This window comes from Symphalangus syndactylus, chromosome 9, assembly GCF_028878055.3.
Source record: "Symphalangus syndactylus isolate Jambi chromosome 9, NHGRI_mSymSyn1-v2.1_pri, whole genome shotgun sequence".
In the NCBI taxonomy this organism is placed as follows: Eukaryota; Metazoa; Chordata; class Mammalia; order Primates; family Hylobatidae; genus Symphalangus; species Symphalangus syndactylus.
In genome coordinates, this window is record NC_072431.2 from 106957365 (window position 1) to 106979706 (window position 22342).

The following is a 22342-nucleotide window of genomic DNA, read 5'->3' on the forward strand; positions in this document are numbered from 1 at the left end:
GACTAGTAATTTCCATATTTCTTTTTTTAGAAAATTAAAAGTAATAATTATAAAATATCTCATTACATAGAAAAAATAGAAAATTACTCATAATCCATCCATTCTAACTACTGTTAGAATTTTAAAATATTTCCTTTTAATCTTTTTCTTCTATATCATCTCCTATTTGTATAATTCTTATCACAATTTTAACATGTATTATGCCAAGCATTTGTCTATGTTGCTATGTAGTCTCTATGACCATCATTTTAATGACTGAATATTAATCACCAAACTACTCAATTATAATTCACTTCCCACATTATTGAAAATTAAGGAGCTTCCAATGATGCTACAAAGAAGTTGTCTGTGCATGTACTTTTTCTCTTAACAGTCTGTATTTCTGCGGAGGGTGGTGGGGTGGAAGTGAGAGGTGCTAAGCAATGGGACTGCCATCATTCTACACAGATCATTAGCACAAAGGCATTACAGGACTAGCATAATACATGGCTGAGGTTCATAATGATGACCCTAATATATGAAAAGGTAAAATTATATAGAAGTTAGAAATGTATTTCAGAGTTTTGTAATTAAAGGATTAGTTTTATAAGGGATTAGATTCACAATTCACAATGTGGATCATCTAGCAGTGCTGGATAAGGCATTACACATTTTCATTTTCACTGACTTCCAAAACAGAACATTTTGGGCCACACTGATAAAGTTCACTTTTTCACTATAATACTAACCTGATATTATTTACACAGTCTTCATGAGCTTCAGAAAGTGTTTTTATGTGCTTTGAAGATATAGGGTCAAAAAGCAGAACTTCAGTTTGTTCACAAGCAACTGTCAGCACTGACCTGAAAGCAAATGACACATTTATCTTGTTTAGTTTTCTAGCATTCGCTGGTTATTGATATTCACTTATTTATAATTACACAAGCTATAGGTAAGTAACTTTTTGCCCATGTTAGTACCAAATGTTTAAAAGATTGATACTGTCTGTGATTGGCAAGAGTAGTAGGAAATGGTACTCTCATACATTATGGTGGAGTATAATCTGCTACAGCTTATGTTTGGACACCACCTCTAAAGTATCAGAATTTAAAATGGGTGTATGTTTTGACTCAGCAATTTTTTCTGGGAATTTAATCTAGAGAACTAATTACTTACAAGTACAAAGAGACATATAAAGATATGCTTCATTGTAAAAAGGAGAAATTCAAAGTATCTTAACTGTACATGACAGAGGGAGTGATTGATTATACAAGCCATAGTACACAATACTTTGAAATACTGTAGAGAAGTTATAAAGAAAGGGGTAGCTTTATATGAATATGAAAGAACTCCAAAACATATTTTTAAATAAAAAAGGTGGGTGGTTGCCAAAAAAATGTACATTGATGAGACAACTTAGGGGAAAAATCATATACAACCAAATTATATATTTCTTCATCACTGTCAATAAAATGTACTGGAAAATACCTGGCATATAACCTATCAGACCAGTTAAACATAGTCATACTTATCAGTCTTTTCCTTCATGGTTTTTTAGGTTTGTCTCTTGTTTCAGGCCTTCCCCACTGCAAAGTTATGTTTTTACAAACCTTTGACAAACCTTGTTTTGATTTGTGAAAATCTATCGTATTTTATTTTATTTATTTTGATTAAGTATTAAGTTTTTTGTGGGCCCTGCTCTTTCAGATTCGTTTCATTTCTAGCAAATGAGATCCTGAGTATTTTATACAACTAAGATGAACGTACATAAGATAGAATAAATAGCCAAAAACTTTTCTATTCAGAACAAACTTTTTAGGTAAAGTGGGAGATTAAAAAACAACTATTAAGTTGAAATCTTGGCCGGGTGCGGTGGCTCACGCCTGTAATCCCAGCACTTTGGGAGACCGAGGTGGGTGGATCACAAGGTCAGGAGTTCAAGACCAGCCTGGCCAACCTAGTGAAACCCTGTCTCTACTAAAATTTCAAAAAAAGTTAGCCAGGCGTGGTGGTGGGGGCCTGTAGTCCCAGCTACTTGGGAGGCTGAGGCAGGAGAATCGCTTGAACCCAGGAGGCGGAGGTTGCAGTGAGCCAAGATCGCGCTACTGCACTCCAGCCTGAGTGACAGAGTAAGACTCTGTCTCAAAAAAAAAAAAAAGTTGAAATCTTTTCTATATTTAGTAATCATGGACTTGTCTGCATAAACCCTTTTTTAAGACATTTGGACTTCAAATTTAATAATATCTGAAATTTTTTATGCTAGTCATCAGGAGTAAAAATATTCAAATTAATATTTGTAATTTTTGAAGACATATAAATAGCTATTTCTTTTTGTAAGTCAGAAGAACCCTGAAATGAACTTTTTTCCCTTTTGTGCATAAGTAGTGAATCAATGGTTCTGGGAGACTTTTTTTTTTTTGGTGGAAATGGGATCACACTATGTTGCTCAGGCTGGTCTCAAATTCCTGGCCTCAAGTGATCCTCCCACATCAGCCTCCCAAAACTCTGGGATTACAGGCATGAACCACCAGTCCCAGACTCTGGGAGATTCTTTTTTTCTGAGACGAAGTCTCGCTCTGTCACCCAGGCTGAAGTGCAGTGGCGTGACCTCAGTTCACTGCAACCTCCGCCTCCCTGGTTCAAGTGATTCTCCTGCCTCAGCCTCCAGAGTAACTGGGATTACAGGCACCCGCCACCACACCCGACTAATTTTTGTATTTTAAATGGAGACAGGGTTTCACCATGTTGCCCTGGCTGGTCTCAAACCTCAAGTGATCCTTCTGCCTCAGCCTCCCAAATTGCTGGGATTATAGGTGTGAGCCACCACACAAAGCCAACCTCTGGGAGATTCTTAATCTTGAACATTGTATAAAAGGGATCTATAAAACTGCTAGTTACTGTTTTGTTTGAATCAAATTATAGTATATTTTTATACATGGTATGATATGTATCTTTTAAAAGATACATATTTATTTAAAAGATACATATTGCTTTGTTTATTGCTGGTACACAATTTGTCCCAATATCAAGGCTGATCTTATTTACATTGGTTTATAATGCCATCTTCACTACATACAAGTTTTGTTCTTCAACTGTATACTGGTATTCTATGCAACACCACACTATCTTAATTTCTAGGAGGCTTATGATATATTTGCTATGTGGCAAAGCAAGACTCCCTCATTTGCTTTACAAACACTTTTTCTTGGCTAATACTATGCTTTCTCTTCAAGTAAATTTTATATATACCATGTCAGGTTCTGTTAAAAAATTTTGTTGAAATTTTATTGAAATGCACTGACTTTAGAGATTACTTAGGTAGAATTTATATGATACAATATTGATTTACCTCATACAGTAATATACACATTTTCCCACACATTAAAGATTTTCTTAGAGTATCTGAGCAAATCTTGGACCTTTGACCATCCTTATACACTTAGAATCAACATATCAATTTATGTATACACACACACACACACACACACACACACACACACACACACCCCAGGTGCAGATGTTAATTGAGATTATATTAAATCTATTAATACCAAAAGGTTGTGTTGTTTTTTTTGAGACAGAGTTTTGCTCTTGTTGCCCAAGCTGGAGTGCAATGGCACGATCTCAGCTCACTGCAATCTCTGCCCTCCTGGGTTCAAACGATTTTCCTGCCTCAGCCTCCCAAGTAGCTGGGATTACAGGCGTGTGCCACCATGCCCAGCTAATTTTTTGTATTTTTAGTAGAAACGGGGTTTCACCATGTTAGCCAGGCTGGTCTCTAACTCCTTACCTCAGGTGATCCACCCACCTTGGCCTCCCAAAGTGCTGGGATTACAGGCGTGAGCCACAGCACCTGGCCCAAAAAGTTGTAATGGAACTGCTATCTTTACAATATGGAATCATCCAATCCATTAACTTAATCTATCTCCATTTATTTAAATCTTCTGTAATTTTCTCAATAAAATTGTATAGTTTCCTCCATATGGCCTATGCCTACCTTCTGTTGAACTTATTCCTGGGCACTTGATTTTTTTAATATATTTGAATAAATGTTCTTTTAAAATTTTTGCTTATGCTGGACACAGTGGCTTATTCTTGTTATCCCAGAATTTTGGGAGACCAAGGAGGAAAGATTACTTGAGCTCAGGAGTTTGAGACCAGCCTGTGCAACACAGTGAGACCTTGTCTCTACAAAAAATTTAAAATTTAGCCAGGTATGGTGGTGCACACCTGTAGTCCCAGCTATTTGGGTGGCTGAGGTGGGAGGATCAGCTGAGTCAGGGAGGTTGAGGCTGTAGTGAGCTATGATCATGCCACTGCACTCCAGCCTAGCTGACCAAGATCCTGTCTCAAGAAAAATTTTTTTGGCTTTGCTTATTGCTGGTATACAGAAATGTAACTGATTTTTTAATACTGATTATTTATCAATCAATCTTACTATTCTATTATTTGGGGTTTTTGGTTGATAATAATACCATCTAAAAATCATTGTTTTGTTCTTCCTGTTTTTTTTTTTTTTTTTTATTGGAGACAGAGTTTCGCGCTTGTTGCCCAGGCTGGGGTGCAATGGCGTGATCTCAGCTCACTGCAACCTCCGCCTCCCGGGTTCAAGTGATTCTCCTGCCGCAGCCTCCTGCGTAGCTGGGACTACAGGCATGTGCCATGATGCCCAGCTAATTTTTGTGTTATTAGTAGAGACAGGGTTTCACCATGTTGGCCAGGCTAGTCTCGAACTGCTGACCTCAGGTGATCCACCTGCCTCGGCCTCCCAAAGTGCTGGGATTACAGGTGTAAGCCACCATGCCCAGACTGTTCTTCTTTTTAAAAACCTGTTTCCTTCTCTTTTTGGTTGTTATACTGACTAGGACTTTCAGAACAATGTTGAATAGAAATGTTACACAGGCACTCATCTTGTTCCTGATCTTCAAGAATATATTCAACATTTCATCATTAAGTACAATGTTTGCTGTAGGTTTTTTGGGCAGATTCCTACTACTAGATTAAGGAAAGTTCTGTTTCAATTTTGCTAAGCTTTCTTTTCATGAATATATGTCAAACTGTGTAAGAAATTTTTCAGCATTTATTGAGATATTCCTATATTTTCCCTTTAATATATTAATGTAGTTATTTACATTAATTTACTTTCTAATTTCAAATCAGTCTTTTATTTTTACCTCATTGCTAGATTCGGTTGGCTAATATTTTGTTTAGGATTTTTCTATCTTTATTCTTCAGTGAAATTGCATGGTAATTTTGCTTTCTTGTGCTATTCATGTCAGATTTTGGTATAAAGTGTATGCTAACATCATAGAATGAGTTAAGATTGGCCCTTGTTATTTTATACACTGGAATAGTTTATGTAAATTGGGATTATTTATTTTTTGTAAATTTGGTAGTTCTAGTCTATAAAACCATCTAGACCTAACTACTGATGCAGTATTATTGGTTACGATACTACTTTCTAATCTTCTACTAATGTCAGTTTTGGTAGTTTCTACTTTTCTAGGAATTAGCCTATTTCATTGAACTTTAGAATTCTATTGGCATGAAGTTGTTCACAATATCTTCTGTTTCTATTTTTAAACTTTAAAGGCCAGACACAGTGGCTCTCACCTATAATTCCAGCACTTTGGGTGGCTGAGGCAGGAGGATCACTTGAGCCCAGGAGTTTGAGACCAGCCTGGCAACACAGCAAGACCCTGTCTCTTAGAAAAAAAAATTGAAGGCCAGGCGTGGTGGCTCACGCCTGTAACCCCAGCACTTTAGGAGGCCGAGGCGGGCAGATCACAAGGTCAGGAGTTTGAGACCAGGCTGGCCAACATGGTGAAACCCATCTCTACTAAAAATACCAAAAAAAAAAAAAAAAAAAAAATAGCTGGCGTGGTGGCACACGCCTGTAATTCCAGCTACTCGGGAGGCTGAGGCAGGAGAATCACTTGAACTCAGGAGGTGGAGGTTGCAGTAACCCGAGATCATGCCATTGCACTCCAGCCTGGGTGACAGAGTGAGACTCCATCTCAAAAAAAAAAAGATAGTGGCAAATAGTTTCAAAGTGGTTCAGTTGCACTCTATTCCTTCTTTTTACCTTCTTTGGGTATAATTTGTTGTTCTGTTTCAAAGTTCTTGAGATGGATGCTTAGCTTATTGACTATTCAGCCTTTCTTCTTTTCTAATGTCTGCATTTAGGGATCTAAGATTTTCCTCTATACATGGCTTCAGCTGCAATTGCACAAATTTTGATAGTGTTTTCATCATTCAGTTTCAAATATTTTATAATTTATACTGTGATTTCTTCTTTGGCTCACAAGTTATTTAAAAGAGCATTTCCAAAAATAAAGAGATTTTCTAGTTATTTATTTCCTGAACTTTCATTGAAAAACAAACTGCTCAATCTCAATGCTTGGAAATTGTATGAATTTGCTTTTTGTGTTGTCTGATATTAACATAACACACCAACTTTCATTTAGCTAATGCTAGCAATGGTATGCCTTGACATCCTTTTACTTTAAAACTGTGTATCCTTACATTTCAGGTATGTCTTCTGTAAGCAGTTTTTAAAAATCTGATCTGACAATCATTGTCTCAGTCAAATTACATTTAATGTAACTACTAGCAATCTTTGAGTTGAAATCTGTCACCTTAGAATTTACTTTCCATTTGTCCTGTCTGTTCTGTGTCCCTTTTCAGTTGCTTTAAACATTTTTTTGACCAGGCACATTGGCCAATGCCTGTAATCCTAGTGTTTTGGGAGTCCAAGGCGGGAGGATAGCTTGTGGCCAGGAGTTGGAGATCAGCCTGGACAACACGTGGAGACCCTATCTCTATAAAAAAATAAAATGGCCAGGCATAGAGGCTTATGGCTGCAGTCCTAGCTGCCCAGGAGACAGGCGGGAGGACTGCTTGAGCCCAGGAGTTGGAGGTTGCCGTGAGCTGTGACAGCACCAATGAACTCCAGCCTGGGCAACAGTGCAAGACCCCATCTCTAAGAATATATATATATTTGCTATTGATATCTCCCCGTACACTATTTAGTATGTTAAATATATTCTTTTACTATTCTTTTAGCGAATACCTAAAGAGCTAACATCATGCATCAACTTTTTAAAGTGAAGTACATAATTATTACTTCCTGGATGATGCAAGAACCTTAGCTCACTTCAACTTCCTTTATCCCATCCTAATATTTAATTTTTAGATATAATTATATATAAATTTAATGCTCTACTAAAATTTCTCATGTTTTATACCATTCCCAGCCTGGACAAACAACTGAGAACCTTGTCTCTACAAAAAATAAAAAAATTAGCCAGGCATGCTGGCGTGTGCCTGTGGCCCCAGCTACACAAAAGACAGAGGCAAGAGGACTACTTGAGCCCAGGAAGTCAAGGCTGCAGTGAGCAGTGTTCATGCCACTGCACTCCAGCTTGGATGACAGAGAAAGACTCTGTCTAAAAACAAGAAAAAAAGTTAACATTCATTTTGATTTACACGCATATTTATTTTTGTTCTTTTCATTCTTTCCTGTACCTCTGGTCTTCCACCTTTTTCCTTCCTCCTAAAGAATAATTTTGTTACCTGTTTCTGTGTAGATCTGATAGTGGCAAATTCTCTCAATATTTGTCTGGCAATTGTCTCTTGACTTCCATTGTTTCCGCAGTGAACTTAGCTCTCTTTTTGAGCCTCCTTTGAAAGTAATCTATCTCTTTCCTCTAGCTGCTTTTAAGATTTTCTTTGTCTTTGTGCATGTATGTTTTATTTTAGTTTTAGCAGCTTTACTCTTGTAGCTAAGTGTGGCTTTATCTTTCTTTTTTTCTTCTTTTTTTTGTTGTTTGTTTTTGAAGCAGTTGGTAGGGATTTTTGTTTTTGTTTTTAAAGCAGTTGGAAGGTTTTTTTTGTTTGTTTTTGAAGCAGTTTCAGAAGGTTTGGAGTGTGGTGGCGCTGGAGTGCAGTGGCGCAATCTCAGCTCACTGCAGCCTCGACCTCCCAGATTCAAGTGATCCTCCTCCGTCAGCCTCCTGAGTAGCTGAGACCACAGGCACATGTCACCACACCCGGCTAATTTTTTTGTATTTTTTTGTAGAGTCAGGGTTTTGCCATGTTGGCTGGGCTGGTCTCAAACTCCTGAGCTCAAGAGGTCCAACTACCTCAGCCTCCATAAGTGCTGGGATTACAGGGGTGCACCACCATGCCTGGCCTGCTTTTTTTGTCTTTCTCTTGCTTGAGATGTATAGCCTTTCTTGAATCTACAATGTCTTTTGTTAATTTTTAAAATTGTCATCCATTATCTGTTCAAATATTGATTTATCTTCATTCTCTTTAATATCTTTCTGAAACTCCATTTATAAAGATCTTTTCCCTGTATCTTATGACATATCTCAATCTCTATGTCCCATTTTGGTAAATCTGAGCTTTATTCTGTATATTTTTTTCTCATCTGTTCTCAAGCTCACAAATCCTTCAGCTGTGTCCAGTTTGCTGTTAAATCATCCAGTGAGTTTTTATCAGTTACTGTACTTTTTAGTTCTAGGGTTTTCTTTTTATAGCTTCTAGTTCTCTGCTAAATTTCTCCATCTTATAATTCCTTGAACATATTAAATAGTTTTAATGTCAGATCTCCTGTGGGTCTATTTCTATTGTTTGCTGATTTTCTTGGTCTTTCAGACAACGAATCTCTTTGTACGAGTGCTCATCACTGTATACGAAAATTGTAGGGATAATTTAAAGCACTGGATGATATATTATCTTTTTTAAAAATTTCTTTAGAGACAGGGTCTTGCTTAGTCACCCAGGCTGAAGTGTAGTGGTGTGATTATAGCTCACTGTAACCTCAAACACCTGGGCTTAAACAATCCTCCCACCTCACCCTCCAGAGTAGCTAATGGCAGGCGCACACCACCTTGCCCAGCTAATTTTTAAATTTTTTGCAGATATGGGGTCTCCTGCTATGTTGCTCAGACTGGTCTCCAACTCCTGGCCTCAATCAGTCTTCCCTCCTCAGCCTCCCAAAGAACTCGGATTAAAGGTGTAAGCAACGGCACTCAGCTGCATATTTTCTTCTTCCATAGAAGATTCATATTTAATTATGGCAAGTAAGCTAGAGTAGAGGTGCCGGCAATCTGAGGTCTTCTTAATCTATGTAGGGAATGAGATTATTTGAAGCTGACCTTTATTCCCTATGAGTACTGTCTATTCTGGATTCACCTTTAGTCCTAGGGTATATTGGGTGGGGGGAGGGGAGTTTCAATCCCAAACCTAAATTGCGGATCCTAAATTGCAGTTCTTGTAATCTCATCTATCCCACCCATGAGTCCATTAGAAATACCATTCAGAGGCCAGGCGCAGTGGCTCACGCCTGTAATCCTAGCACTTTGGGAGGCCGAGGCGGACGGGTCACCTGAGGTCGGGAGGTCGAGACCAGCCTGACCAACATGGAAAAAGCCCGTCTGTACTAAAAATACAAAAATTAGCCAGGCGTGGTGGCGGGCGCCTATAATCCTAGCTAATCCGGAGGCTGAGGCAGGAGAATCGCTTGAACCCTGGAGGCGGAGGTTGCAGTGGGCCAAGATCACGCCATTGCACTCCAGCCTGGGCAACAAGACCGAAACTCCGTCTCAAAAAAAGAAAGAAATACCATTCAGCCTCATTGCTGCTGCTGCTTTTGAAATTGACAGATGCCTCTCAGAGAAGTGAGCTCAAATGCTGGGCACACATCACTGGCTTTCCTATTTTTTAGAACTTGACCCTGCAATTTCTTCATTGCCCTGATGATGCTCTAATCCCCTCAAACATAAGCTTTCTATATCTTACATTAAATATTTACTATTTCCTCTAGCTTTTCTGATTATTCTCAGTTGGAAGTTTGGTCCAAACCATCTACCTCTTGCATATAAAATTGTCCCCCCAACTTTTTTTTAAGACGGAGTTTTGCTCTCGTTGCCCAGGCTGGAGTGCAGTGGCGCAATCTCGGCTCACTGCAACCCTCCGCCTCCCAGGTTCAAGCGATTCTCCTGCCTTAGCCTCCTGAGTGGCTGGGATTACAGGCGTTTGCCACCATGCCCAGCTACTTTTTTTGTATTTTTAGTAGAGATGGGGTTTCACCATGTTAGCCAGGCTGAACTCAAACTCCGGACCTCAGGTGATCCAGCCGCCTTGGCCTCCCAAAGTGCTGGGATTACAGGCGTGAGCCACCACACACGGCCACCCTGCCCCTCCCACCCTTTTATTTTTTTAATTTGAGACAGAGTTTCGCTCTTTTGCCCAGGCTGGAGTGAAGTGGCACAGTCTTGGCTCACTGCAACCTCCGCCCCTCGGGTTCAAGCGATTCTCCTGCCTCAGCCTCCAGAGTAGCTAGGATTGTAGGCACCCACCACCAGGCCTGGCTAATTTTTGTATTTTGAGTAGAGTCAGGGCTTCGCCATGTTAGCCAGGCTGGTCTCGAACTCCTGACCTCAGGTGATCCACCCGCCTCGGCCTCCCAAAGTGCTAAGATTACAGATGTGAGCCACCGTGCCGACCTATGTCCCCCTTTTTATTCTGAATATTGTCTGTGCATTTTCTTAGTACCATGAATGTTTTTCATTTTTATAAGTGTTTTCAAAGACAAAACTTTGTCCCTATTCAGTATTTCTGATGGTTTTTAAAATTTCACTAATTTCTACCTTTTTTTTTTTAACTAATTTCCTTCTCTCTTTACATGGACTTTCCTATTATTTGCAGATAACTTTGCTATTCTCTTTCTTGAGATGAATACTTAGCTCATTAATTTTCTTTATCAGTTTATTAAAGACTATAATTTTCCTACTAAGTACAGCTTTACTTGTATCCCACAAGTTTTGAGACATATGATTTCATTTATCATTTCGTTCTGAACATTTCTAATTTCCATTATAATTTCCCCTTTGACCCATGAATTTATCAATTTTTTTTGAAAATGTATGAGACTTTTCTAGTTTTTTTTTTTTCTTTGAGATAGAGTCTCATTCTGTCACCCAGGCTAGAATGCAGTGGCAACCTCAAACTCTCAAGCTCAAGCAGTCCTCCTGCCTCACCTTCCTGGGTAGCTAGGACCACAGGCACATGCCATCACACCAGGCTAATTTTTAAATTTTTATAGACAGTCTCTTCCTTGCCCAGGCTGGTCTTGAACTCCTGCCAGATCCTCCCACCTCAGTCTTCCAAGGTGCTGGGATTGCAAGTGTGACCCACTGTGCCAGGCCTCTGGTTATCTTTTTAATTATACTTGTCTCTTGACTTCCAAAAATATAAAATATATAATATATCTTATATATAATATAAAATATATATCTTATATATAATATAAAAAATATATCTATATATAATATAAAATATATAATATAAAAATTTAAATTTATATATTTTAAATATAAAATATATATTTTATATAATATATATTTTATATAATTTATATTTGTATATAATATATATTTTATGATATAAATATATATTTTGTATAATATATATTTGTATATAATATATATTTTATATAATATAAATACATATTTTATATAATATAAATATATATTTTATATTTTTATATAATATATATAATATTTTTCTTGAGACAGGGTTTCATTCTGTCGCCCAGGCTGGAGTGCAGTGGCGCGATTTTGGCTCACTGCAAACTCTGCTTCTGGGGTTCAAGTGATCCTCCCACCTCAGCCCCCCAAGTAGCTGGGACTATAGGCGTGAGCCCCACAACTGGCTAATTTTTGTATTTTTTGTAGGGATGGTCTTGAACTCCCAGGCTCAAGTGCTCCACCTGCCTCAGCCTCCCAAAGTGTTGGCATCACAGGTATGAACCACCATGCCAGCTAGTTATCTTTTTATTTACTTCTAGTGATCACATTGTGGTGAGAAACTGTATTCGGTATGATACCAATCTTTTGAAACTTGTGGTGTCATGTGTGTTTGAAAAAAATAAGGATGAAGCGGCTGTTACATACAGTTAAGTGTGATATTCAAAAAGGTTAAAAATTCAGGCCAGGCACAATGGTTCACGCTTATAATCCCAGCTCTTTGGGAGGCTGAGGTGGGTGGATCACCTGAGGTCAGGAGTTCAAGACCAGCCTGACCAACACGGTGAAACCCCATCTCTACTAAAAATACAAAATTAGGCAAGCGTGGTGATGCATGCCTGTAATCCCGGCTACTTGGGAGGCTGAGGCAGGAGAATTGCTTGAACCCGGGAGCTGGAGGTTGCAGTGAGGCAAGATCGCGCCATTGCAGTCCAGATTGGACAAGAAGAGTAAAACTCTGTCTCAAAAAAAAAAAAAAAAAAGAAAAAAGAAAATTCAATGGTAATATAAATTAACATGAATAAAATTTTAAAACATTTTCTAAATAAATTAACCTATATAGATTATAAAATGCTCACCAGGTGATAACCATTGTAGCTCAGATTGTTCATTAAATCTTTCTAGTAATTTTCAATCATTTATTAATTTTTGGAAATTATAGCCATAATCTTTTGACACAGATGCCCTTGTCTGAACCATGAATTGACATAGGAAACTAGTAAAGCCCTTCTAAGAATGCCCACATTAAATTTATAGTCATTAAGTAACTTGTAGTCATGATATGTTAAAAAAAAATCACTCTCTTTAAAATTTTTTGTAGAGACAAGGTCTCCCTATGTTGCCCCAGCTGGTCTTGAACTCGAGCTCAAGCAATCCTCCACCTTCATCCTCCCAAAGTGCTAGGACTATAGGCACGAGCTGCCATACCTGGCCTTAAAAAAAGAAATCACTCTTAACATCAACAGAATTGTTCATGGGAGCTGAATCCTCTTTTTGGCTTTTGCTGAAGTAACAATAAGTATATTTAAAAATGTTTTTAGCCCTTCAAATGCTTGCTGTTTCATATATTCAATATTTGTTTAAATATATTAATAACTAAGTCACAAAAATAATTTATTGATATACTTAATTATATTAAACCTAATCCCTCAGTCCAGGTGAGAGGTAATGTAACACAGCAGTTAACAGCATACACCAGGGTATAGAACCTTCATTTAATAAACTTTCTGCTTCTTAATTTCCCCAACTAAATGTGTCTGGTAGACAGAAAAAGATGTATTTTGGTAGTCATTTTCATTTATAACATGAGTGTCATTAATGCCTACTGTAGGCAGGTATTCATTGGGTGTTGGCACACTTATCCTATCTAAATAATGGGGAAATTAAACAAGAATGATAAAACTAAGGATGTGCATCCCAGAAGTTATTCATACATAAACCATCCCTACAGGCCTTGATCATCTGCTGTAGATTCTATCCTGCCATGGGAGTGTATACTGTGCCAAGAGAATTAATATATTTTGATGATAACTGCAGTAGTACAATACTATTACTCTCATTTGACTGCTCTTCTTTCTGGATCTCCCGGGGCTGCAGTTCCCAAAGGGGCCATGTGAGAGTGACATGAGAAAGGTAGGCAGCCCTACTCTTAGGGAAGCCAGACGGTCACTGGGCATATGGATTTTTTTTGTGTTGGAGGGTGCCAGGCATGGGTGAGGAGTAATTAGAATGGCTGCTGCCCTGTAGTTCTCCAATGAGATGTTTGCTGACTGTCTCTTGCTGTCCCAGTTCTTAACTCTTTAGTTGCTATACAATTGGTTACTATAGGAAGTCCCAAGGAAGGCGATGAAGCATTAAGATGACACTTAACAGGCTTGGGGCAGTAACTGTTCAACCACTATGGACATATCAATATTTTAACAACTAGTATAGCTGAACCAGTATCAGCTGAATAGCAGGCCTGAATGTAGTCTACAAATGCCATTAAGAGTAAGATTTTAAGAGGTACTGTTCTTTTATTTATTTTTTAATTTAATTTTATTTTTTGCAAGACAGGGTCTCTGTTGCCCAGGCTGGAGTGCAGTGGCACAATCCTGGCTCACTGCAGCCTCTACCCTCCCAGCTCAAATGATCCTCCTGCCTCAGCCACCCGAGTAGCTGGGACAAAGGGGCACGTCACCACAACCAGCTAATTTTTGTACTTTTTGTAGAGACAGGGTCTCCCTATGTTGCCCAGGCTGGTCTCAAACTCCTGGGCTCAAGTGATCCACCTGCCTTGGCCTCCCAAAATGCTGGGATTGTAGGCATGAGCCACTGCGCCAAGCTACTCTTTGTCTTTTAATTAGAATATTTAGTACCTTATAGTTATTGCAACTAGTAATGTTTGGATTTATTTTCAGCTATTCTTTGTGCCTTTTATTTATCTTTTTTTTCTTTTCCTTTCTTGCCTTTTGGAATTTTTTTCTCATTCTGTTCTTTTTCTTGTACTAGTCTGGAAATTATAATCTTTCTTATCTTTTGGTTGCTTGAAAATTTTAAATACCTATTAAAGCCTAAAGTTAACATATATAATTATCCCCTCAAAAACATAAAAACTTAGAATATCACCTTATCATTTATTTTTATTTTACTTTGAGACGGAGTCTCACTCTGTCACCCAAGCTGGAGTGCAGTGATGTGATCTCCACTCACTGCAACCTCTGCCTCCCAGGTTCAGGTGATTTTCCTGCCTCAGCCTCCCAAGTAGCTGAGATTACAGGTGTATGCCACCACGCCAGGCTAATTTTTTTGTATTTTTAGTAGAGACGGTTTCACCAGGTTGGCCAGGCTGGTCTCACACTCCTGACTCAAGTGATCCACCTGCCTCGGCCTCCCAAAGTGCTGGGATTACAGGCATAAGCCACCACACCCGCCCTCACTTCATAATTTATATGCTATCAATGTCTTCTATTTTTGTTCCATCTCTATTAATCCCAAAAGACATTATCAGATTAACATGTACATACATATTTAACACTTTTTGTTCTTCATTCCTTCTAGCTTCTCAGACCTTCCATTTGAAAATAATTTCCTTCTCTCTGAACTTAGAATTCCTTTATTGGAGGTCTGCTGGCAAACTTACTCAGCTTTCCTTGTCTGAATATGTATTTATTTCATCTTTGTTCTTGACAAGGACAAAGAACCTATGTTTGTTGGGTATAAATCTAGACTGAGGTTTTTTTCCTGGCATATTGAAAATAATTACCACTGTCTCTAGATTTATATTATGGTTGAAGACTAATTGGCTATCACTCTCATAGTCGCTCCTTTGAGGCCTTTTTTCTCTACTCTGTTAAAAAAAAAAAAAAAAGAGTTTTGCTCTTGTTGCCCAGGCTGGAGTGCAGTGGTATGGTCTTGGCTCATCGTAACCTCTACCTCCCAGGTTCAAGTGATTCTCCTGCCTCAGCCTCCTGAGTAGCTGGGATTACAGGCATGCGCCACCACGCTCGCCTAGTTTTGTATTTTTAGTAGAGACAGGGTCTCTCCATGTTGGTCAGGCTGGTCTCGAACTCCTGACCTCAGGTGATCCGCCCACCTCAGCCTCCCAAAGTGCTGGGATTACAGGCATGAGCCACCGCACCCAGCCCCTTTTTCCTCTATCTTTTAAGATTTTGTATTTATTGTCCCACAGTTTCACTACAATATGTCTAGAAAGAATTCTTGCTTGGGTTTGTTGGGCTTCTTGTTTTTTTTTTTTTTTTTTTTTGAGACGGAGTCTTGCTCTGTCGCCCAGGCTGGAGTGCAGTGGCGCAATCTTGGCTCACTGCAAGCTCTGCCTCCTGGGTTCACACCATTCTCCTGCCTCAGCCTCCCGAGTAGCTGGGACTACAGGCGCCCGCCACCACGCCTGGCTAATTTTTTTGTATTTTTAGTAGAGACAGGGTTTCACCGTGTTAGCCAGGATGGTCTCGATCTCCTGACCTCATGATCCGCCTGCCTCGGCCTCCCAAAGTGCTGGGATTACAGGCCTGAGCCACCGCGCCCGGCCCTGGGTTTGTTGGGCTTCTTAAATCATGGCTTGGTGCCTTTCTTCAATTCTGGAAAGTTCTCAGCTATTATGTCTTCAAATAGTCCCTCTTATACCACATGATATGCTTATATGGTATAAAGAAAATAGTCCCAGTTTCTTCAGGAACTCTGGCTAACTATATGGTACGCTTTTTCTCTCTATGCTCTATGTTACTAAATCTCCTTTTCATATTTTCAATCTCTGTGTTTTCCAGGTCTGTAATCTAGTTAGTTTCTTTGCTTCTATTTTCCAATATGTGAATTATCTCTATAGCTGTGCCTAATGTGTTCTCATGGACAACAGTTTGACAGGGTCTGACATACTATAATTTATTAACATTATCAATTTTACTTTTTCAAAATGTCATTTTAGAAGGTGATACACTTGACAATGTTTCTATCACTTAAAACATTTTTTGAATTCTTTAGAAAATACCTTCTAATCCATTTATCTTTTTTTATTGCCAAATTCCTTATATTCTGGTCTCTATTAAATTCATAATTTTAATTTTTACATTCTGTGTCACCGCCTCCTTCTCTGTATTGAGAAGTCCTTGAGGATGACAGTGGTTATGCTACCTGGTAAGCTGATTTAACTCATATTTAACTGAAAGATATGAGAAATTATCTCATTTAACACGGATATGTCATCTATCTGTAAAATTACTTTAAGTCCTACACAAATGTAGGGCATACTAGATGAAGTAAGAAGACTGAAAAATTAAAACACTGAAGTATTTTCACTCATCACCCTGATAAACATGAAAAAGAATGGCAGTATGCAGTGTTGCCAAGGGTATGAGGAGACAGGCATGTGTCTAGAATGTAGGAATCAGAATACAGTAATGAGAATTAGTATGATCTTTGCAGAGGGCAATTTAACAATAGGTATAGAAATCTTCGTAACAATAACTCATTCTAGGGATTTATCCTAAAGATATAAATACAAAATATTTGTTCAAAGAGGTTTTATTTAAACTAATGAAAAATGTTAGTTATAGAAATATATTTATTAACATAAGCAGTTCACAATATACTGTAAGAAAAGCAAGCTACAAAACAGTGATACCATGTTTATATTAAAATAAACATACACAAAGTAAAAATTTCCTTAGATATCCATTTAATCTCTGGGATCATAAGCGATGTTTAGGTATTTTTTGCTCATTTATTGCCTAGGTTTTACACAATGAGCATATATGTTAATTGTGTAATTTAAAATTATTGAATTAAGTGCAAGAGTTCCTAACCACCTTTTACAAAACGGTTATGAGAAAATACATTCTAGATTCAAACAAAAACTAAGCAATATATCCCTTATTCTAACAGCTCTAAAATCTGTTCTTCTCATTATACTCCCACCTAAAATCCCACATCCAAAAAGTAGAAATAGCTGCTTCTGAATTCCTGAAAGTATCGGTAGGAGGTTGGGAGGACAGGGGCTGGGAGATGAAGAGAGAAACTGAATATTTGAGAACAGACTTGGTGTTTTCAGGGAAACTTTAGGAATAGGGCTTGACTGAAGGAAGGAGGCTGCGAGGTTCCATGAATAAGTTTCAGCAAAATAGTTGCTCCTCTCACCAGTTTTCCACCTTATTCAGGTGTGCATCCACTGCTACATGCTCCAACCAATTGCTGTTGAGACCCCAGAGATCCCAGCACCACGTGTGATTAGGAAGCACTTCCATCATTGAAATGGAATAGAGTCTACTTGCTCACAGTAACTCCTGCTTCTATTGCTTTGCTCCTTCCTTAGCAACTGTAGGTCTTTCTTCAGCAAAATTTTTTGCTTTGTAAACCTATTTTTTTCCACCTTCTGTAACACGACATGCTGCCCTTCTACGACCTTTGACATACCAATCATCTCCATCTGAAATACTTCTATCCCTTTCCCAACCCTATCTTGACTAATTTATTTCCTACTCATTTTTATTTTCATTTAGGTGTCACTTCCTCAGGGAATCCGTGAACACAGTGTCCATAACAGGTTCCTTCAAGACTTTATCTCAATTAACAAATATATTTTATGCATTATTTAGTAAGGCTATCTACTATCTAGTTGAACCATTAAGTCCCAGGCTCAATGAAAACAGTGCCATTAGCTGGTTTTGCTCAGCACGGTTACTCCTGCATTTGGAACATAGCAAGTGCTCAACAAATACATACCGAATGAGAGAATGAATGAATGAGCAACTGAGTAAACAACTAGCAACCGAGAGGCTTTGATGGGGTAAGAATTACATTAACTATGTCACCTCATGGTGGAACTGTGCAAATTTTTTCTTTTGATGGCGGACTTGTGTACTGACAAAGTTTTAAATAGATACGATTTTGGAAAGTTCCCGTTAAAGCAAAGCCATACAATAAATATTTAATCAGCCAAGAAAAGGGCGGTAGTCTAGCCTGGGGACTTCACAAATGACCCAAATCATGAAAGCCACGTCTCTACAGTGTCTTAGTACTGTATCTTCCTTGAGCAAAGGAACGCACTTGCCCCATCATGGCGGCAAGTTCAGGTACAGAGTGCAAGGAATCTACAGCCTTCCTACCCCGACACAGGTTTAGGTAGGAAAACGTGAGCCTAGGATGATGGGGAGAAAGTGGGCATTTATTCAAAATGTATTTACTGAGCACCTACTGTGTACCAGAAAGCCCCAGTTGTGGGCTGGCTGTGACAGGTCCGCTGTGTGGCTTCGGGCATTTCTCCTTCACAGAGCCCAAGTCCTGACGGCGAGCAAGTGGGGCCCCACCTGCCTGCCTCAAAAAGCTGGGCTGGGGGTTCCAAGGGCCAGAACGCGCTTCAGAAAGTGCCAGGAGGCACGAAGGCCAGCGGCCCCAAACGGCCTCGCTAACCTCGGCCCGGGCGGGGGAGGCGAGCCCAGGACGGCCGTCCGCTGGCAGCTGAGCCGGGCGGAGGCGGGCGCCCGCCCTCCGAGGGGCCGCGCTTACCCGTCGGGCGAGTACTCGAGGTTGAAGACGGCGCCGTGGGTGCGGGTGCTGAGGTACACCGAGTCCGCGGGGTGGATGGAACCGTAGAGGCTAGTCATGGTGCGAAAATTGTCCCGCGCCGGGTCCACGAACAGCCCGCGGCCCAGGCTGCGCTCTTTCAGCCACCCGAACAGCCTGGCGCCAGGGCCGCCCAGGCCCGCGCTGAGGCCGTGTCGGCCCCGGCTGTCGGCGTTGCAGTCTGCCCCGGGCCGCCGGCGCGGAGGGGAGGGAGGTGATGGCTCTCCCTGGGCGGAGGCAGCTGAGGACTCCGGAGCTCCGGGCAGCCCTAGCTCTCCAGAACGCGGGGCCGGGAACAGCGATGGGGCGCCGGGGCGGCGAGGGCTCCGGGCGGGTGGAGGGGGATGGGTCGCATCAGCCCCGGGATGCAGCGGCGAGGGCGGCCTGGTGGCTGCTGCCTGCCCCTCGTGGGGCGCCGGCTCCTCAGCCCCGGCTCCGGCCGATCTGTCCCCTCCAGGGCTATGGGGCCCAAAGGGAAACATGACCAATGCCCCCGCCCCCCGCTCCGGGCCACTGCCCCGCCGGCCGACACCTCAGTGCCCCCTGTTCAGCTGCCACTTCCGGCGTGCAGCGGCCTAACCCCACCGGCTGGAAATCCGCGCCGCCCCTCAGCTACCGCCCGCCGGGGACCGGGAAAGCTGAGACACCGCCGGGTCCGGGGCGCTGCAGCCCCGGGAACGGAGGTAGGGAGTGAGTAGTCACCTGTGTGAGCGACTGAGGATACCGGGGGCTGGGCTATATGGGGCGTTATCATCTGGGCACCTGATCTGGGTGGCAGAGAGTCGGTCTGTAGTTGTCAGTGACCGGTGGCCGCGTGCCTGGGGATGAGTGGCCTGACCAGTCAGTCCTGTGAGGCTGAGTATGTACTGGTGTCTCCACTTGACACTGGGATCAGCGAGGGATTAAGAATTAGTGCATTACGTGCAGGCCACACAGAATAGGTGATATGCCACTCTTTTTTTTTTTTTTTTTTTTTTGAGATGGAGTCTCGCTCTGTCACCCAGGCTGGAGTGCAGTGGCTCACTGCAACCTCTGTCTCCCGGGTTCAAGCAATTCTCTGCCCCAGCCTCCCGAGCAGCTGGAATTACAGGCGCCTACCACCACGACCGGCTAATTTTTTGTATTTTTTAGTAGAGATGGGGTTTCACCATCTTGGCCTGGCTGGTCTTGAACCTCGTGATCCACCCGTCTCGGCCTCCCGAAGTGCTGGGATTATAGGCATGAGCCACCGCGCCTGGCCAGCATGCCCAACTCTTAAAGGCACAACAAGTTCAGGGTGACCACAGGCAACTTCTTCCAAAACCTATTTGTCACAAGGCAAATGAGAGACTGAGCGGAAACAGGTTTGGATGTGCTACCCAAGGTCTGTGTATCTGGGCTTAAATGAAAGATGGCAAATAGGTGATAGTTACTTTTCTGGGTCAACTTGACTGGGCTAAGAGATGCCCAGATGGCCTGGAAAAACATTATTTCTGTGTGTGCCTGTGAGGGTGTTTCCAGGACAGATTAGCATTTGAATCAATAGAAGATCTGCCCTCACCAGTGTGGACAGGCATCATCCTATTCATTAAAGACTGAAAAGGAATAAAAAGGCAGAAGGGTGATTTTACTTTCTCTTAAGTTGGTACATCCATCTTCTGCCCTTAGACATCAAAACTCAGTTCTGCAGGCTTTGGACTTGGGGACTCATCGTCAGTTTTCAGGCCTTCAGTCTTGGACCAGGAGTTATACCATTAGCTCCTCTGATTCTCACACCTTCAGACTCGGACTGAATTACACCACCAGATTTCCTGGTTCTCCAGCTTGCAGACTGCAGATCATGGGACTCCTCTACAATGATATGAACCAATTCCCATACTAAATGTTCTCTTATATCTATATCTCCTATTGGTTCTACTTCTCTGGAGACCCACAGGATGGGTCCAATCTACTGTAGCCGCCTACTTGCCTGGCATTCACACTCTTCATGTGTATGCCAGCACATATATTCTACTGAACCCATCCTAGAAGTCCTAGGCTGTTGAATTTTGTAGCTGTTACCTAGCTTTCCTTGCCTAATAGCCAGGGTAGGACAACTATTTGAGTAACCAGGCTATAGATTAGCCACTGGTCTAGGAGGCTGCCAGACCAAAGGTCGTTGCCCATAGAGACTCATGCTCTTGGGAATTTGAATTGGGAAATCAGAAGTGAGGCAGTTGGCCATGATGGTTGGGATTGAAAAGTCATAAGGCACCTTCCTTCCTTCCTTCCTTCCTTCCTTCCTTCCTTCCTTCCTTCCTCCCTCCCTCCCTCCCTCCCTCCTTGCTTTCTTCTTTTCTTCTTTCTTTTTTTCCCTCTGTGGCCCAGCCTGGAGTACACTCGGCTCGCTGCAGGCTCCCGTGATTCTCTTGCCCTGGCCACCACCCCTCCCTGGTTTTTCTCCTTTGGCTGGAGGCGCGGTTTCGCCATGTCGGCCAGGCTGGTCTCCAGCTCCTGACCTCGAATGGTCTGCCCGCCTCGGCCCCCCGAGGTGCTGGGACTGCAGACGGAGGCTCGCTCACTCGGTGCTGGGTGTTGCCCGGGCTGGAGTGCGGTGGCGTGGTCTTGGCTCGCTGCAGCCTCCGCCTCCCAGCCGCCTGCCTTGCCCTCCCAGGGTGCTGGGATTGCAGCCTCTGCCCGGCCGCTGCGCCGTCTGGGAGGTGGGGAGCGTCTCTGCCTGGCCGCCCATCGTCTGGGTTATGAGGAGCTCCTCTGCCTGGCCGCCCATCGTCTGGGATGTGAGGAGCGACTCTGCCCAGCCGCCACCCCGTCTAGGAAGTGAGGAACGTCTCTGCCTGGCCGCCCATCGTCTGGGATGTGAGGAGCGACTCTGCTCGGCCGCCACCCCGTCTGAGAAGTGAGGAGCGCCTCTGCGCGGCGGCCCCATCTGGGAAGTGAGGAGCGCCTCTGCCCGGCCGCCCCTTCTGGGCTGTGAGGAGCGCCTCTGCTCGGCCGCCCCGTCTGGGAACTGAGAAGCGCCTCTGCCCGGCCACCCCGTCTGGGAAGTGAGGAGCGCCTCTGCCCGGCCACCCATCGTCTGGGATGTGAGGAGCGCCTCTGCCCGGCCACCCCGTCCGGGAAGTGAGGAGCCCCTCTGCCCGGCCGCCACCCCGTCTAGGAAGTGAGGAGCATCTCTGCCTGGCCGCCCCGTCTGGGATGTGGGGAGCGCCTCTGCCTGGCCGCCTCGTCTGGGAGGTCTACCACAGAGGCCAGAAGCAATGTGGGGGCTGGACGTGGTGGCTCACACCTGTAGTCCCAGTACTCTGGGAGGCCAAGGCAGGTTGATCACTTGAGGCTAGGAGTTTGAGACCAGCTTGACCAACATGGCGAAACATATGAAAAATACAACTGACAAACCAACCAACCAACCAGCCAAGCGACAACAAAACAGGTCTACCCTGGAGTCATACTCTAATTTTTTCTGTTTTCCTCCCTTTCTGATCCTTTATCCCACTTTCTTGTTCTTCCTCTTCCTT

The 22342-nt window shown here is 42.2% G+C and overlaps 1 protein-coding gene across 3 annotated transcripts in view; it reads right to left on the reverse strand.

Moving 5' to 3' along the window:
• The window catches only part of DCAF10 (DDB1 and CUL4 associated factor 10), a 62353-nt gene extending 42928 nt beyond the window's left edge, over positions 1–19425 (reverse strand). For 2 of the 3 annotated variants that reach the window (XM_055293645.2, XM_063609019.1), the window contains exons 1-2: positions 18792–19330; positions 729–842 (exon numbers count right to left, since the gene is read on the reverse strand). In XM_055293645.2, coding sequence (XP_055149620.1) covers positions 729–842; positions 18792–19330 — 653 coding nt within the window. Of the gene's footprint in view, positions 1–728; positions 843–18791 lie in introns of all 3 variants that reach the window. The other variant, XM_055293643.2, reaches the window with a different exon arrangement.
• Between the last annotated feature and the right edge of the window lie 2917 nt (positions 19426–22342).